This window comes from Limanda limanda, chromosome 4 (assembly GCF_963576545.1).
Source record: "Limanda limanda chromosome 4, fLimLim1.1, whole genome shotgun sequence".
Lineage (NCBI taxonomy): Eukaryota > Metazoa > Chordata > Actinopteri > Pleuronectiformes > Pleuronectidae > Limanda > Limanda limanda.
Window position 1 is genome coordinate 11,655,360 of NC_083639.1, and position 17,948 is coordinate 11,673,307.

Below are 17,948 nucleotides of genomic sequence, written 5' to 3' on the forward strand. Positions count from 1 at the left end.
TGCCACACAAAAGGAACAAACAGCAGTAAAATGTAATCAAAATCTAAATAAATAAATAAAATTAAAAGACAGAAATAAAAATTCACACAGAGATGAAAGCTTTTAGAAAAAATTCACACTACTATTTTTATACGTGGTTATATGGAAGTCCATTTCCGCCCCTGTGATAAAAATCCTGTATAATGACAAACTAAGTCATAATTATGAGATACAGGATTTGTATTTTCTTCATCCCAGGGGCGGAAATGGGCTTCCATATGTTTATTCTTTAAAACACATTTTACTGAGTTTTACTAGTTTTGTACTTTCACAGGTTATCACCATCACTTAGAGTTTTCTCCCTGGGTTTAGACTGACAGGCTGCCCTGTGCGCCTGACAAACTTCCTCAGCGGAATGAAGACTCAAACTAACTCTTGTCCAATCAGAAGAGCGCAGGTCCAGTGCGCCTGCGCAGAGGATGTTGCTCGCACACATACGACTTTGTCAGAATTTAGCGTCGCTAACGTGCTACTTCCTGAGCTAACTCCCGGTTCACACGCGTGTTTCCAGTTCAGAAGCAGCGGGAACCGTGAAAACTCAGCGTGTTACCAAACTCGCCCATACCGGAAACCAAGGTAGGACCGTGTTCATACTTTAACGAGGGCAGCAGCGGCGGACACACACACAGCTAACATGTCCTGGGAACCGGTTAGCTTGATGGGACCTCACAGTGATAACGCTAAGGTTCTTTTACTTCTGAAGGTGATGCCACCAGCTGCTCTTGTTCATTCATGATTAACTTATACATGGTTAATGTGCGCTTGGGCTCTGGTGTCTTTCCAGTTCCGCTGCACCCAGTGGACATGGACCAGGACGAGAGGTCAGGCCTCTGTTTTCTAATCTGAAGTCTGATCAGATCATAACGACCACTCAATCTGAGACTTTATAAATTACACTGACTCCTTCACTGTCACCAGAGGGACGTGTAGCGGGGTTGTGCTGCTGTCAGACTGTATTCACACAATACAGCGGTGTGTTGAACTGGAATTGAGAGCAAATGTGGTGTTAAAGCTCTGAGACAGATGTTCATCCTGACATCCCTAAAATAATTAATGAATTAAGTTTGGATTATTAACAGGATTATTGTTTTCCTGTTTCCTTATCAGTGCGAATGCCAATCCAGGGTTTGCTTCTCCTCCTTCAACTCATACAAATCTCTCCAATCACCTGGAAATGTTCTAATTAGATTCTTACGTCATTACATAGACACAACATGTTGTCAAGTGAACTTGAGGTTAAAAGTTTCTTGACAGTGTACCACCCACTTTCCTAGTCTCTTCCCTGTAATGAGCTAGATCATGAGAAATGATGTCACGTTTCACAGTGACTGGTAGAAAAGGCAAGCATCAGACTCATAGGCATGAAAATATTCTTCCATACTGAAAGCGTCTCAGTTTCTTAGAGCAAAGGCAGAACAAGGGTTTCTGGAAAAACGTCATCTTCTTCCGGAGTGCTAGGAATAGAAAAGGCTGCCTTGAGTGTCTGAGGCAACACTTGTGACTGTTTTAACAACAGATATTTTATCAATCTATTAAAGTGTACGTTTTTCTTTATTGAGTGTTCTCTGGTTGTCACTTCTTAGATGTGGGGATTTGCTGTTTATCATTGGACAGCTTTGTTTTGAGCAGCTTTAATCAGTTCACAGAGTAACTGATAATTAAGAAAATTATCTGCAATTTGATCAATAACAAAAAATCATAAGCGCAGCCCAACTGATGATGAGCTGTTATCGCAGTTTGAAAGACATTTTGTTCTTACTGTACTTTTCCTTCTTCATGCATATTATAATTAAAATTAAGTCATACTGTGTGGGAAACTCCAACTCAGTAAGAGTAGTATTGCTACATAAATACAATCTTCTCCTGTGTCGTAGTCCCTAGTTCAATGTGTTAATATACAACATTTTCTCACTGCCTATGTTAAGTAATGAATTCAGTATATGTGTTGCAAGATAATTAAGTTTACACAGTGATGTTTGGTTCATACTGTAATATAAAATATCTACATGCCTAGTTGTGTAATATGTATTCATTTACAACCACCTCTTTATAACCACCTTGAGTATTTTTGACGTGTTAACTTTGTTATGGCTGTCTCTGGTCACAGGCACAGCTCGACTAAACATGAAGTCGGTTGTAAACAGAGGGACTGACGCAATAAATATGTATTTCACACCTTTAGTCAGTGCCATTATGAAGGAAAAGTTGCTGTTCCATAAACATTTACTATGAATCTTAGAAAGCTCATGAACATAAGGAAACGTGAATTCATTAGTCTGCTGCTAGTGTGGTGTGGCCATGCTTTTAATGGGCCAGGTTCTGCCAGAGCCAAGTCGCTGAACATTACATTTCTAGATTGGTGGCATCAGCGACGACTCATTGTTTTATCCTCATGACGGTTGTTGGGTTGAACTAGAGCTGTGTTGGTGTTTGAGGTTTGATGATTTGTTGCTGCATCTGAGTCCTCATGAAAATAGAAGAAATTATCTCAAGTGTGAGTTATGTCAAAAGTGACGTTAGAAACTGCAGCTGAGGTTTATAAGAAGATAAAATATACAAATTGTTATGATTTTTCTTCTGTTTGGCATTGCGGTGCTTTAATTCTTCTCATGGATAATAAAAGCCTTTAATAATTGGATGGGGTGTAACAGCAGTGATCATATGTCAGTTTGGGAGTTGTCGTAGATGCACAGTAGTGATTGTAAAATCTGTTCTGTGCAGATTAGGTCCCTATGGTGTTGTTAGAGGCCAAGGTCATTGGGAGAAGTTAGATGGATGACTATGACATGTCTTTAGTTGGTTTACTTTTAAATTTAGATCCACAACCTTGACCAGCAAAAGTTTGGTAACATCAAAATGAATCATGTAATTGATACCATAAGTTGGTGTTTTTTAAAAGAACATCATATAGCTGCTGTTATACGAACATTATTGATTCAAAAAGATCAACTTCTTTGCTACTGACGTTTTCAGTCACCAGCATGTGGGTGCCCATGGAATTCAAAAGGATTAGTGCTGCTGACACATTAAAATAAAGTTACACAATCCGGACTGGACTCAAGTTCACTTCATGACCAATTTAAAACATACAGTATGTCTTACATTGATCCTCATGTGACAGATAAGAACAAGCGGATGAATACAAATAAGGCCAAAGAATTTGTCTTGTGTTGATACATTTGCTTTGTCGAATTGGAGTAATGCTACATTAGGTTAATGAAAAGGCGCTTGACTGAAAAAAGAATGCGCAAAATGCATGTAGACAGCTTCAACCATAAAATATCTGCACACTGAAATCTGCCTTCTAGCTCCAATCAGGCAAACTTGTACTTTGAGAATATGATCAGACTTGGGTCACATGACTTAATCAGCAACATCAAATCTCTTTTGCTATTCCCAAAAGTATGATACTGTTATTATTATTGTCATGTCATGCCTGATTATTAGAATTATATAATAATGTAGTTTTCAGACATGAAGACTTGCGTTTTCACATACAGCCCCTCAGGAAAACTTCAGGAACATGTCTGGTACTGCGGTGCATTTATTGTATAAGTCTGAAAGCAGCTTAACTGAGCATGACTGCTGCGGCCACATACAGATGCAGAAAACTCAAGGGTTCTGCAGCCAAAATACCTGATCCAGCAATTTAATAAGGCCGTCAACATGCTAAAATTCAAGTGCACTGCTGAATCTGCCCTATGAATTAAGAATTAGAATTGTTTCTCATTTAGATATTTTTGGTCTTTAGTTTGTTTATAGGAGAGATAATTCAAGCAACAATGTGTCTAACCTAGGATTTAAAAAACAAGAAAGTACTTTTATTTTGATGGTCTCATAAGGAAAGGCCGTTCTCCCAAGCAGTTAACCTCATGTCTAGTAAAAGAGTAAAACATTTGCTGGTAACAAATCTATTCATCAAGTTCCATTGATTTTTAATCAATTGCTGCTATTGAGGAAACTATCAAACAACCGGTCACATTGATAATGGTTTTATCTCTGAGCAAATTACTTGGCATTGTGATGGAAACCTTGACTGTCTGGGAGGTCTGCTCTGTCTGCTGCCTCCACCCGTCTTAGGCGTCACATGAGTCCTGCTTCAGACAAGCCTCACACCGCCTCAGAGAACATAGTGTTCTCTCTGAAACTGAAACTCGAAGTAGAGTTTGTGAGGAGTGTTGTAAAAATGGTGGGAGTAGTGGAAGTGAAACTGGATGTTTCCTGTTCTCAGTCAGTATTTAGGGCCCGAGCACAGACATCAAAGGTGTCTGGTGAGACCCTATTGAAATTGTAAGGATTATTATTATTATTATTATTATTATTCAGGCAAATGAATTGGCTTTTTGAGGGCTTTAACATGCTCAACTTCTTACCAAAATTTGCAGAAAGTTAGAAAGTGGTGAAAATTTACGTATTCTGAAGGAATTTTCAATGGGCGTCGCAAAATGACTCAACGGTGCCCCCCGAGACAGCCCGAGACCCCCGGAAGGTGTTCCCATTGACCTATCTTCACAAAAATCGATATACAGGTGTATCATGACCAGACAAACAAAAAAGTCTCTTGGTGCAATTGGAAAAACACAACAGGAAGCCTGCTATTTTGCATTTAGTGGCCATTTTGGCCATATTCCACATTTTTTCTTTGATACACTTGTACCAGGGTTTTCATCGGATCAACTTCAAATTGAAATGAGTGTCATCAAAACAAGATGGAGATAAAAACTGACTGACGGATTTTTTTTTAATCACACGGTGTGACCGTGGCGTGGCGTCAAAGTTTGATTACACGCCATTAAAACACGATGTTCTGTAACGCGGACATACATGGACCATGAATCCTTTGATTTCAGTCTTCCTAGATCAAAGGAAACTTTATGTCTTGCAAAGGTTACGTCTCTCTCTCTCTCAGAACTGGTTATTTTTGTTTTTTCAGACAAAAAGCATGCAACGCTTCAAAATGGATGTGCTCGGGCCCACCCAGTGCTGCTTTGCAGCCCTAAAAATTTTATTTATTATTATTATTATTATTATTATTCAGGCAAATGAATTGGCTTTTTGAGGGCTTTAACATGCTCAACTTCTTACCAAAATTTGCAGAAAGTTAGAAAGTGGTGAAAATTTTTCAGATTCTGAAGGAATTTTCAATGGGCGTCGCAAAATGACTCAACGGTGCCCCCCGAGACAGCCCGAGACCCCCGGAAGGTGTTCCCATTGACCTATCTTCACAAAAATCGATATACAGGTGTATCATGACCAGACAAACAAAAAAGTCTCTTGGTGCAATTGGAAAAACACAACAGGAAGCCTGCTATTTTGCATTTAGTGGCCATTTTGGCCATATTCCACATTTTTTCTTTGATACACTTGTACCAGGGTTTTCATCGGATCAACTTCAATTATTATTATTCTTGTTATTGATGTTGCTCATTCATTTTTATGACATGTGATTTTATATATATATTTTTTTTTAAATGGAAAAGGAGAACAAAATGTTGCACCGTCATTGAAGTTGCTCACTCTTGTTGTGGTTGTCAGATTAATAGCTGTTAGTTTTAGAGACTAAAGCATCACTAAGGTATCATGAAAATTACTATTTACTCCTCAACAGTCATGTGCTTCAGGCTCATTCAGGTTGTGTAACCACTGTTGTCTTTTTGCAGGGGGGCTGATATCCATCCCTCAATTTCCCAGGGATCCCTCAGCCTGCCCTGATGAAGGCCGAGCAGGATGGAGACATCCTCGAAGGTAACTGCCTCAGATAACAGAAACATGACCATCGCCTTATAAACACACCTGCTGTGCTGTCTCACATTAAACCCTCTGGACAGGCATCCATGTGCATGCTTATAACAATACTTTACAGTACATTTTAACTAACAGCATTACTGTTTAACTATTTAAAACTCCCACAAATAAAGGGATATATATTTTCTGTATTCCTAATACTAGAATATTTAGTTTGGATAAAAAATGGTGTTATTGTTTAAAAGCTTGAATGCTGTTATTTCTCATAGTCATGACCTTTATTGCTGCTCATGTGATGCTGTTGGATTTGTGAAAGGGTAAAGGGCAGGCCGGAGATTTTTTTTCTTCAGGGGTTGTGTTATTTTGGCCAATCCCAAGATGTCCTCACTTCTCTCTCCTGGCAGGTCACTTGTAGAGACATGATGTCAGAATGTTGTGACATCTATTGAGAGAAAAAAAAGCACGATAAAGGCTGATTCATATCAAAGCAGGGACACTGTTAGAGAGCAGTGGACTTTGGAACCAGCAGTGAGCTGGAGATGCCACGAGAAAGGAAGGAAAGGTCCAACCTCAGTGAGTTGTACAGGACATCTACAGCTTAAGGACTCATAATAATTATTTAGTCAACAATGTTAAACAGTAATTACAGATTGGATTCCACGTGAGATTTTAGTTTTGTATATATACACTGATGTTTCCCTTCATTGTTTTCTCAGTCATTGAGGTTAAGAATAATTTCTTAATTACATGTTATTACTGAACAACTAAATGCATGTAATTTAAAGTCATACTCTTAATCACTTAGTTAGAATTTTTTGAAATGACTGTGTAAATTAAGCTTATCATTGATTAGATATTTCATATGGTCATTCAACTTTCACAAATCTCTTAATTTTAAAGTGTATGTAGTCTGTTCAATAAAGCTCCTGGACCCCAGATGAGTCTCACATACTCTGGCTCAAACCTTAGTCCTGAGTGGAGATTGATCAAAGCTGTGTTTCGTGCTTTTCAAAAAAAAAAAAAAAAGTATTTTAAGCAGAGCAGTTCTGTGTAGATCTGCTGTATTTCTCTCTTTAGAAGTAATTATATATGCTAAAACAAATCCATCGTACACATGGCCCACGTTGTGTTTTTGCTGATAAAACGATTCTGAATGCATTAAACATTAAATAAACGGTGAGTAATTTTCAGCTTTGAGTTTTAATAGTACCAGTTAGGCTGGTATGTGATAATAAGGTTCAAAACTACGGATAAGCTCTGCACTCTGAGCGATTTTCTCTAATAGAACCTTAAATAGTGAGATGGATTTGGTAGATGGAATGTTTTTTTATCTTATCTCAAACTGCAATTTGTTTTTTATTCTGTGGTTTTGTTAGAGGACTCCCCTCAGGATGATGGAATCGAGACGAACCAGTACAGCTCCATCTCTCCTCCTGCCTCACCTGTGGCCCAGGAAGAGCCCTTCACCACATACTTTGAAGACAAGGTGCCAATTCCTGAGAGCGCCAACCAGGTACTGACCATGACTGTTTCATGTTTTAAAAGCCGCAAAATGAAACTATTTGCTCCTATTGGAGAAATAAGAGTTGGTTTGATTTTAGGTAAAATATGTACTTGGATCTATTAAATTATATTTTATTCAAATTGCAACATCAGTTAGAAAAACACAATTGTGTTGTCTTTTGTGCAGATCTTCAGTTTCCGTAAACTCTGGGCCTTCACTGGACCAGGGTTCTTGATGAGTATCGCTTACCTGGATCCAGGGAACATTGAGTCTGACCTGCAGTCTGGAGCTAAAGCCGGCTTCAAGGTGAGAAATCAAAAGAAGACTGCTCACATGGCTCAGTAGTTCACATTGCTGGTCATAGTTATGGATTGTAAAACACAGAAAATCTACAACAATAACTTTGAACTATAATGAAGGCAAATGATTTGCTTGTTTTCAAATTTTTCTTTCTTTCTATTGTTGTTATCTGAAAAAAAGCACCATTGCCATCATTATCAATGCAATCAGCTTATTTTCTGAAAAAGGAAGAAAAGATGTGACATACAGGCATCTTTCATTTTAATCTATAAGAAGTTGAAGCATTTTGTTCTGATTTTGTCTTTCTCAGCTTCTATGGGTGCTCCTGTTAGCCACCATTATCGGGCTGCTGCTGCAGAGGTTAGCTGCACGCCTCGGGGTCGTAACAGGGATGCACCTGGCTGAAGTCTGCAACCGCCAGTATCCTACAGTGAGCCTCACACATTTACCTTCTGTGTATACATACACTTTTATTTTGCCAGAGGTTATATTTCTCAACATGAGTGCTGCATTATTGATTTCATACTCATAGATATTGTGGAATTACCTCTGTGAACTAGAGAGGTACCCTAATGTTGAATATAAAAAGACTTCCAACTAACTCTGTTAACTCATTTTATTTGCTAAATTCTGATTATATCTTAAATACTCTGCTTTTTCAGGTTCCTCGGATCCTCCTTTGGTTGATGGTCGAATTGGCCATTATTGGCTCAGACATGCAGGAGGTCATCGGCTGTGCCATCGCTCTCAACCTCCTCTCTGTGGGCAGGTAACATCTTTTTTCGTACTTATCCTTGAAAGTGGTTGCAAATAATTTCCCATATTTTTTCCCATTACTGATGATACTGATACTGAAAATACTGAAGAAAAATGCGATGTGCTCTTTTTCTCCTCCAGGATCCCACTGTGGGGAGGAGTCCTCATCACCATCACAGACACATTTGTCTTCCTCTTTCTTGACAAATATGGTATGTGTTTTTCTCCTATAGATATACAACCACTAGCTTTCAGTCGGTGCTTGAAATATTGTGCATCTCAGTGTTGACCCAGTTTGTATTTCTTCGTAGGCCTGAGGAAACTGGAGGCTTTCTTTGGCTTTCTTATCACTGTAATGGCTATTAGCTTTGGTTACGAGGTATGGTTCCCTTACGTTTGAAATGTGATTGAAGTCACATCTCACACATTTTTACTGAGACGTTCATTACACCCTTACATATTTAACTTTTCGCCTGTCTTTAGTATGTTGTGGCAGAGCCAGACCAAGGGGAGCTGCTGAAGGGGATGTTTGTTCCGTACTGTGCCGGCTGTGGGCCTTTGCAGCTAGAGCAGGCTGTGGGAATTGTAGGAGCCGTCATTATGCCGCACAACATCTACCTGCACTCGGCGCTGGTCAAGGTTAGAAACACTTGTGATATTAATTAAACCTAAAGGAATCAACAAGTCACAATAATTTTTAAATGTCATTTAGAAAAAATATTAATTTAATTGGCTAAAAAATATACCATTTTCCTATTTATTCCTTCATATACCAGTCTCGGGACATTGACCGCAAGAACAAGAAGGATGTAAAAGAAGCCAACAAGTATTATTTCATCGAGTCAACGTTCGCTCTGTTCATCTCTTTTCTCATCAACGTCTTTGTCGTGGCGGTCTTTGCTGAAGCCTTCTATGATAAGACAAATAACCAAGTGGTGGGTATACACTAAAATTAATTACTCTTTACTAAGCACTGCTGAAGCTTGTGTCTGTCATTTTGCAAATACAGTGATGTAAATGTTTTGGGATCAGGATCGTTGACATCAATTTGTTGCTTATTGGATGTTCTTCTTTCCTGGTTGTAGCGTGAACAGTGCAACGCTACCGGCAGTCCTCACACAGATCTCTTCCCAGCGAACAACGAAACATTGGAGGTGGACATCTACAAAGGGGTATGTCAGGGCATAGTGACTGAAACCTTAAAGGTTCAGTGTGTGGAATTTAGTGATATCTACTGGTGAACTTGCATGTTGCAGCTGAATTCCCCGCACTTCACCCTCCCCTTCCAAACATGAAAGATAACCTGTGGTAGAATTCAGTTATTATAGAATCTGAAAAGGTGTTTAGTTTGTCCAGTTTAGACGACTGTAAAAAACATGGCGGCCTCCATTGAGAGGTCCCGCTCGCGATGTAAATATAATGGTTTTAAATATAAAGGGCCAATTCTAGGGTGAAGAAACCAACAATTTGTACAATTCAGATGAAACACACTAGTTAAAACATCACTAGGATTATTTTATATTCAATTTCTGCCAATAGATCCCTTTCACCTATATCTTACACACTGGACCTTTTAATCATAAGAGAAAACCTAATTTTGATTGGGTAGATTATGAGCATTCTCGGCAGATAACAGATCAAGTCTGATTTTAGGTACAGGAGAAGAAGCAAAAGAAATTTCCTAGGATTATTTATTGTTGGCAAGCACATAATATTTTATCTTAGGGCTCTGCACCTCCAATCAGGTGTTTCCTCTTATTGTGGTTGAGTAGAGGCATATGAGGGATGGGCCGCCCTCTGCTGTCACTCACTTTTAGTTCAATAGGCTGCATAATGTTTACAGTGGAAAAATGACTAAATTAAGTTTGCTAAAAGAAATCTTGATATATGGCCACTGTAAGTAGATGTATAATGATAATAATTCATTCTTTGTTTGTATTTGTTCAGGGAGTGGTCCTGGGCTGTGTCTTCGGCCCTGCGGCTCTCTTCATCTGGGCCATAGGGATCCTGGCAGCTGGACAGAGCTCCACTATGACAGGCACTTACTCTGGGCAGTTTGTCATGGAGGTAGGAATATCTGTTTGTTCGTAGCTTAACTTTCATTATTGTTTATTTAATTCTAGTCAGGCATTTTAAATCAGATGGAAATGGGTAAAAACAAACATTACATCTAGATGTGTATACCTATCCTTGTGTTGACTTGTTTTCTTAGGGTTTCCTGAACCTGCGATGGTCCCGTTTTGCGCGGGTGCTGCTGACCCGCTCCATTGCCATCACGCCAACTCTGCTGGTAGCCATTTTCCAGGACGTTCAGCATCTGACAGGCATGAATGACTTTCTCAACGTGCTTCAAAGCATGCAGGTTAGTCCAGGCGTCCAGTAAAAAGCTCTCAAAATCAAATGTGTAAAAAGCTCTTTATCCTGCTCTTACCTATAGCCCAGTTTATTATACTTATCCTTCTTTTATTGTGTGGAGCATAATCCTGTAAAATATTCACCTTTTTTTCTATCCAACAGCTTCCATTTGCTTTGATCCCAATTCTGACTTTCACCAGTCTGACGTCCATAATGAACGACTTTGCAAATGGAATGTGAGTGAAATTCTTTCTACCTGTTTTACACATGAATTACTTTCTCATGACTCTTTAGTACATACTGTATTTATTAGTAGTATTTCTTGAACTGTATTGTTCATTGACCGTACAGTTACCAACATCAGCAAGGCACTTACTGTCTGGCTGTCAGCAGAGTATCTTTCTAAAGAAAACCTATATCACATAATTAACAGCGACATGTAAAAAAAAGATGCCATAACTCGTCCAAGTGCTGCACTGCCCTCAAAGTCAATTATCAATCTAACTTTATGATTTTTTTTCTTTATCTTGCTTGACCAATAAAATGTATATAATCAGCAATTTTTGAAGCTTGCTCAAGAGCTGCTCATCCAAATAACATAAAATCGACTCCACTTCCTTGGATCCTCAGCTGTACACCTGCATGTTTGGGGTCTATCAGATAAGGGCCTTTCGAGCAACCTTTAACACAGACAAACAGGATCAAAATTGGTCCAACTTTAAAAATAGCCAGGTGAATTTGTTGTGGTTTATGTCAGAGTTTAGTTATCCATTGATAATTCTCTTATTTAACTTTACAGATGCTGTCAGATAATTTAGTTGGACTGTATATTAAAAAACACTCACACAGTAGTGTAACAGTAAAGATGATGATGCAAGATAATAGTTCTGATGAATCATCATATTACATTACATACATGTGACATTCTCAGGATCCTGTTATTTTGAGAAAATCTACTATTTCTCAGTGGCTGAATACGTGCCTGCCTGTTTTCTTTAGGGTGTGGAAGATTTCCGGGGGTATCGTCACCCTGGTGGTCTGTGCAATCAACATGTACTTTGTGGTGGTTTATGTGACAGCGCTGAACAGCGTGCTCCTCTACGTCCTCGCTTCTCTTTTCTCTGTAGCCTATCTGTGCTTCGTATGCTACCTGGTGAGTTATTAGTGCAGCCATACATTGACTTCCATTTGTTTTCAGACATACTGTTTCGTGACCTTTCTCTCCTTTGTCGTTGTCTGCAGGTTTGGCACTGTCTGGTTGCTTTGGGGGTTTCCTGCCTGGACTTTAGCAGCAGGGTAAGAAAGCGACCTGCTCTGTTGATTGAGGAGCAGTCAGAGTGCGACTCCTAGAGCTGGACAGGACAGTAACCACCAGCATTCCTCTGTCCTATTGGAGACTCTGAGCCCTGTACACAACGAGGACTTTCCTGAGATCACATAGGATCTTGAAAGCACCTTCTCTGCTAATGTCACGTGTTTGCTTCTGTGTTGGACTGGGTATGGAAGTTTGTTGCATTTTAGAAAATTTTATCAAACTTACTAATACCACACCAGTGCAGTATGTTAGATGTGAATAATTTATGCTTGAGTTTACCTCTAATGAATATATGTGCATATTTTGACAAATCAATAATTGTTACAATCCTCAAAGACAACAACTGTCGCTAACTTTGCTGAAAAGTGTTTATACAACAGTTTAACTCAATTTCAAATTGCTGTAATTATCAGTATCTTTAAATAACAACTTCTAGACTTTTTCAAAAGTATAATGTCCTAGATGTGAAGAAATAGCAGCTCAAGTTGTGTTACCAAACGGTCCCTGAGAGGATACTTTCCCAGCAGTGTTTGTGTTGTCACATACTTAAGCAGTTGTGAGTTGGATGCCAGAGTTTTATATGGACGATCGAGTGATTTTAAGACTCCAGCTAACACAAACACATCCTACTTTATGTGAACTAAGAAAGTAGCCCCAATCTCTGGGACATACTGCTACAAAATTGTTAAACAAGCTTAAAGTTCAGCTGCCTATGAAAGTACCATAGACTGTATATAAAGATAGACAACATGAAGGTTTGCCTAGATGCCAGATGGCAGTGTTCGAAGCGGGATGTTTTGGCTTAATTTGTGGATAGTGGGAGGAAGTGCAGACTCACCGTCCATCTTTATATCTTTATGTACAGTCTGTGGGGAGGAAACACAATATTACCATAATAAAATGTAGTTTCTACTTTTCATCCCCCCCAAAAAAACGTTAAAATAATGCAGTATCAATATTTTTTTATATAACTAAATCTGAACAGACATGTAGCATATCATACACACTGTTTGAAATCATGTTTGCTGTTGACTTTATACTGTTACAAACACAGTATCAGCAAGACTCATTTCAGCTCTGTTTCTCTGTAAGAGAGACTCATACATGACATTGTCTCTAATATTAGCATCATCAAGTACTTTGTGAGTACTGTGTGAGCCCTCTTACATAGTGTCAACCTGCCAGTGTCCTGGTGGGAGGGGGAGGAGCTGCAGCTTCTGCTACGATTGCCACTCTACCTCAACATCATTCAACTACCTTCTCATCTCTCTAAGCCTCCTTGTAGCTTGTTGTGTAACTCACTGGATTTTGCATGACGTAATTTAAAAATGCCTAATAATTCAAAGAGAACATAACACTTAATTTCAGGGGTTTAATGCTGTGAGCTGATTACAGTCTAACATGTCAGACAAGTTTAACTAACAAGTTTCAGTGTCATGCAGGAGTTGATTCAATACAAAAAGTCTGTGAATTAAATATGCCTCCTCAAATGAGTGAAGCTTTATGTGACTACAGCCTCCTCCTCAGAGGCTCTTTTTAGTGCCTAAATAATCAGGAAGGCAGCAACTCAGGTTGGTCAACACCCTGACGTGAGATTATTAGTCAAATTAAATTTATTTAGTAGGAAACTGATCATCAAGACATGTTTTTAACAATAACAGCAGTTATTTTGTTTCCTCTACTAAGGTGAGCTAAGGTGTCCAAAGGAAAATAAACCACTTCATCCACCACATTTTTATCCAACATAATATGTCTTCGGAGAACATCAGGATAAAATAAATTCTATATTTATAAAGTTAAAATTCCTGAAAGGAAAACACTGCAGCATATTTGTCCTGCTCTGTAAAGAGAAATGAAATAACAACTTTTGCCTAAAAATAATGTCAAAATTGTTGTAATTATCTTGACGAAGAATTCTGAACAAGTTCAAAGAAAGCCAAGGCTTGTTATATAACCCATAATGACAAGTTTGACTGAGTCTTAACTTAGACTCTGAAAACTACTCATTTTGTGATTACAAATAAGAGCGAATAAAATTCAATCAGGACAGATAGTAGACAAAGAAGATAACTTCAAAGTAGACACTATTTATTGTAATTCTGATGCACTGAATTTATAAATTAAGTTTGTTTCGATTGCTCCAAAGATTTATTGAGATCTAATAATTTTTCTAACGTGGTTTTAAGGCAATGAATTTGCTTTGCTTGTTCTCCTTTCTCAACATTGATTTTTAACAAGTTTGCAAGGCAGCAGAACTTCAGGTCAAAACGTTGGCATATCTAATAAACCAGCACAAGGGAATATGATGATATATGCTTTACTAAAGCACCTGACTGAGCCGTATCCAAGTGAGGTGTGTGTGTGTGTGTGTGTATATATATATATATATATATACACACACACAGGACAAATATATGGGTTCAAATGAATAGTTACAGTAAATGAATCCAATCTAGCTGAGATGACTTGGAGACATTTGTCTTGGTCCAGGTGCAGCTGCAAGTGGCAGAAATGCATTAATACTTTTCTGACAGGAAAAATGGAAACAACACAGACAAAACACACATTTCAATTGTTACAGAGAAAACATTAGTGTAGTAAACATCACTTCATTATGTCTCACTCATTTCTGCTCTTGGCATTGAAGGAAAAAGTGTCTGTTATTTGCTATTGAATGAAAAACACTGTGTCCAAAATAAATGGGGAATGATGGCTATATGGACAATTGTTGCCGTCGTCTTTCTGGCTGTCAAAAGAAAAACTTGTGATCTGTATGTTTCATAATTACTGAATTGTGTCAATTTCTTGACAACATGTTATTGCAATAAATAAACTACACAACCTGATAACTTGCTTTACTGTAAAACCTGCTAACTACAGTACAGAGTAGCTAAATGTTAGTTTAATATTAACATGAACTGTTAAATTTACCTGTGAGAATAATGTAAATTAGAAAAGATGTGTTGGGTTTTAAGGGGTTCCCTACACACTTCTTAAAAAGTAAACCATGTATTAACATTAACAAGGGGTCAAGGGTCAAAATTCCATATTTCTACATTTATTTAATCAGTGTAGATGGTAGTCCATAGCACTGTTTGTAGTACAAATGCTCTCTTCCAGGATTTTCCAGGATTAAATGAGGAAAGTAGCATTTTGACCCAAGGTGAGCACCTTCGATTTATCTATAATCAATTAATTATTTTGATTTTATCAAATTCAAATTGTTAACCGATTGGATCCTTTTTTATTTACCTCATCAAAACACAATATTGATTATGTTTTCCTCTTTTAAATGAGACAGAGCGAGTGATTTTGAAATGAGTTGCAGTAGCACCACATTTTCACAGGTTATAATAAGATCAATGTGTGTACTAAGCAGGTAGTTGTATTTAAGAAATGATAATCTTTTTTTTAAATTATTTTCATTAGTTAATATGTTGAATCATTCATTTAAGCTCAAGAATCAGTTTTAATGGCAATTTTCTTTTTTTAATAATTCATGTTCTCATCATGAATTTACAACAATCTCACTCGTAACGACTCCATCTCTTTTTTCTTTTCTTTCAGTTTCAAATGGGAATACCTCGTCACACAGACATTTACCTACTGAACGACATGGACTCTGACTCTGTGGGTGAGAGATAGAACGACACAATGTGGCTGGGTGGATGCTTTTTATTCTGGTGCCTGAAGAAAGCGGACAGTTAATCTGACTGAAGCGTGGGAACACTGGAGCTCGCCCAGTGGAAGTCCATCCTCACACGGTGCCTGACATATTTTTAAGTGCACTTGTGCGCCCACAGATGTCTTATCCTGTTCACTTCAGTAACAGGTGTGTTCCATCACAAACGTCTCAGCGACAAGTGCAAATGATTTAATATCAAAGCTTAAAAATGAGACAGATCTCTAAAGAATATGTGTTTCCTGTGACTCAAAAGCCTTTAACATGTTCTGGATTTTACAGACTCTTTCCTCAACCTCCATAACATTGACTTCTCCAAATCCGTTAACAAGCCAATAAGACTGTGACAGTTGCCAACTAAACACTACAGTGATGAAAAAAACACTTTCCAGTTAGAAATCACACAGAATTTAATAAACTAGTCCAAAACATAGAGTTACCACAGTTTGGCGACACAACTGGCTGTTGTCACTTGCACTACAGATGCCATGGACCTCCAGTAGTAGACAGCTTTTTTTAGCTGTTGTTGATTTACCTGATGTAACAAATCAAATCTCACATTTTTCCATTGGACCCATCCCCAACGAAAGACAACACAGAGATCCAACACAAAAGCTATATAATGAATGTTTTTGAGGCAAGCAAACGCCTGCATTTATTCTAATTTATATTCAATTACAATCTTAAGTAAATACATGCAAATAATAGATGAATAAATTCTTATAATTAATATATTGCATATGAACTTAGAAAATAGAGAAGGTATATATATATATACCTGATCAGTCAAAGTCAAACTTTTCCATGTTTTTTATTGTGGAAGACAACTCTAGTTTTATGTCGCTCTCACTGTCTTAGAATGTAATTTGATATGTTTTATTCAAATTCTCATGATGAAGATGTTCATCTTTTTAGAATTTTCAGAGGATTCTGAATAATATTTTCTCCCCTTTGTTGCTGGCAGTTATAATATTTTTTATTATCTTATTTAAATGTAGTTTCTTCAATTTCCGTCTCAAATAAGCTTAGGTCAGTTTGTTTTGTTGATTTGTTTATTTATGTGTATTTTATCATTTTATAAAGTGCTCCTTGGTTTTGTATGTAGTTTTATTATGTTCACTTGAGAATGTTGGGGCATTATTAGAAGCTTGATTTTTTTTTTTTACGTTTCATTTTGATGCAGCCAAATTTGTGCAGAATTATGCTGTATGCAAAAATGAACTTTCAATACAGCATTTTAATTTCTGAACTCGATATGGAGGAGAAAGTTGGCACTGTGGTGCAACAGGTGAGTAACGTTGAAAGGTAAATAAGAGAAGTGATTTGAGGTGTTGTATCACGAGTAGAGGGACGGGTCATGCTCACTGTGGGACTGGGCGGCTCGACTCTGTTGCACATGAGTGTGGCAGGAGTTAACAAACATTAACAAGTTTGACAACTGTTTCACAACAGAGTTTGGAAATGCCGCTTCTTGTGCACTTCAGTTACTGGGTCAATATAGCACTTTGCACAAACAGTGTTACCCTGTGTTAAAGTAAAGGTAGAGTAAAAACTGTACACAGAAGACACTCGAGACGAAGACAAGTGATGTAAAATAATGACAACAAATGACAACGGGATCTGTCATAAAAACCTCAGAGGTTCGATGGATTGTGTTGTTGATAAAACTAAATATTTTCCTTGACCAAATGTTGGACTCAACGTGTGTCTTCTAATTAATGTGCAGACGTCCACACAGTGCCTCCCATGTTCACCACTGTGCCTTAGTCCAAAACAAACACAAACTAATTCAAGTAATTCCCAAATACTGCACATGGAACAGCTTTGAAAAAAAGCGATACTTATTCCATTGGAACGTGTGCTACTGAAATCCAACATTGCTACAAATGAATATTCATACATTTGCAGTTGAATTGACATGTCATACCAAACAAAAAACTAATATTGGTGTCACTGATGCAAAAAAGTTTTTAAACATGTCATGGACCAAGGTGTAATTGGGAGCAGAAAAGCTGAAATGTAATAAGTAAATGAATTTGGGTGGACTTGCAATGATCATTAAACATCCCCCTGCAGGACACATGTATTTGGTTGAGGAATGGTGTTCATCAGGTGAACATCATTTGACCTCTGACTGATTTATAAAGTTACTTCCAGTGGAGTCAATTAAAACATTGTAATGACCTCAGTTATTCCATATTTGTAATTGATCACTTCATCAAGGATCATCATGTTTTGTAACGAATATTGCT

The 17,948-nt window shown here is 37.8% G+C and overlaps 1 protein-coding gene across 2 annotated transcripts; it reads left to right on the forward strand.

Moving 5' to 3' along the window:
- The first annotated feature begins 447 nt into the window (after positions 1-447).
- Positions 448-16,652, forward strand: LOC133000398 (natural resistance-associated macrophage protein 2-like). Of its 2 annotated transcripts, XM_061070329.1 has the most exons (17): positions 448-615; positions 5,700-5,784; positions 7,161-7,297; positions 7,475-7,594; positions 7,899-8,018; positions 8,251-8,357; positions 8,486-8,556; positions 8,656-8,723; positions 8,828-8,983; positions 9,121-9,279; positions 9,430-9,516; positions 10,292-10,411; positions 10,557-10,706; positions 10,862-10,935; positions 11,699-11,852; positions 11,942-11,995; positions 15,582-16,652. In XM_061070329.1, the coding sequence occupies exons 2-17, from the start codon at positions 5,751-5,753 to the stop codon at positions 15,657-15,659; spliced, it is 1,689 nt and encodes a 562-aa protein (XP_060926312.1). In that variant the 5' UTR covers positions 448-615; positions 5,700-5,750; the 3' UTR covers positions 15,660-16,652. The 2 variants fall into 2 exon arrangements, with proteins under 2 accessions (XP_060926312.1, XP_060926313.1); XM_061070330.1 differs by lacking the exon at positions 15,582-16,652 and having other exon boundaries at positions 449-615; positions 11,942-14,863.
- The last annotated feature ends 1,296 nt before the right edge of the window (positions 16,653-17,948 follow it).

Excerpts from the sequence above, each read along its gene's own strand:
- LOC133000398 (XM_061070329.1), top strand. The coding sequence starts at position 5,751 with ATGAAGGCCGAGCAGGATGGAGACATCCTCGAAG. Across the intron at positions 10,707-10,861 it reads ACGTGCTTCAAAGCATGCAG|CTTCCATTTGCTTTGATCCC; the intron begins GTTAGTCCAGGC and ends TCTATCCAACAG. Across the intron at positions 11,996-15,581 it reads GCCTGGACTTTAGCAGCAGG|TTTCAAATGGGAATACCTCG; the intron begins GTAAGAAAGCGA and ends CTTTTCTTTCAG.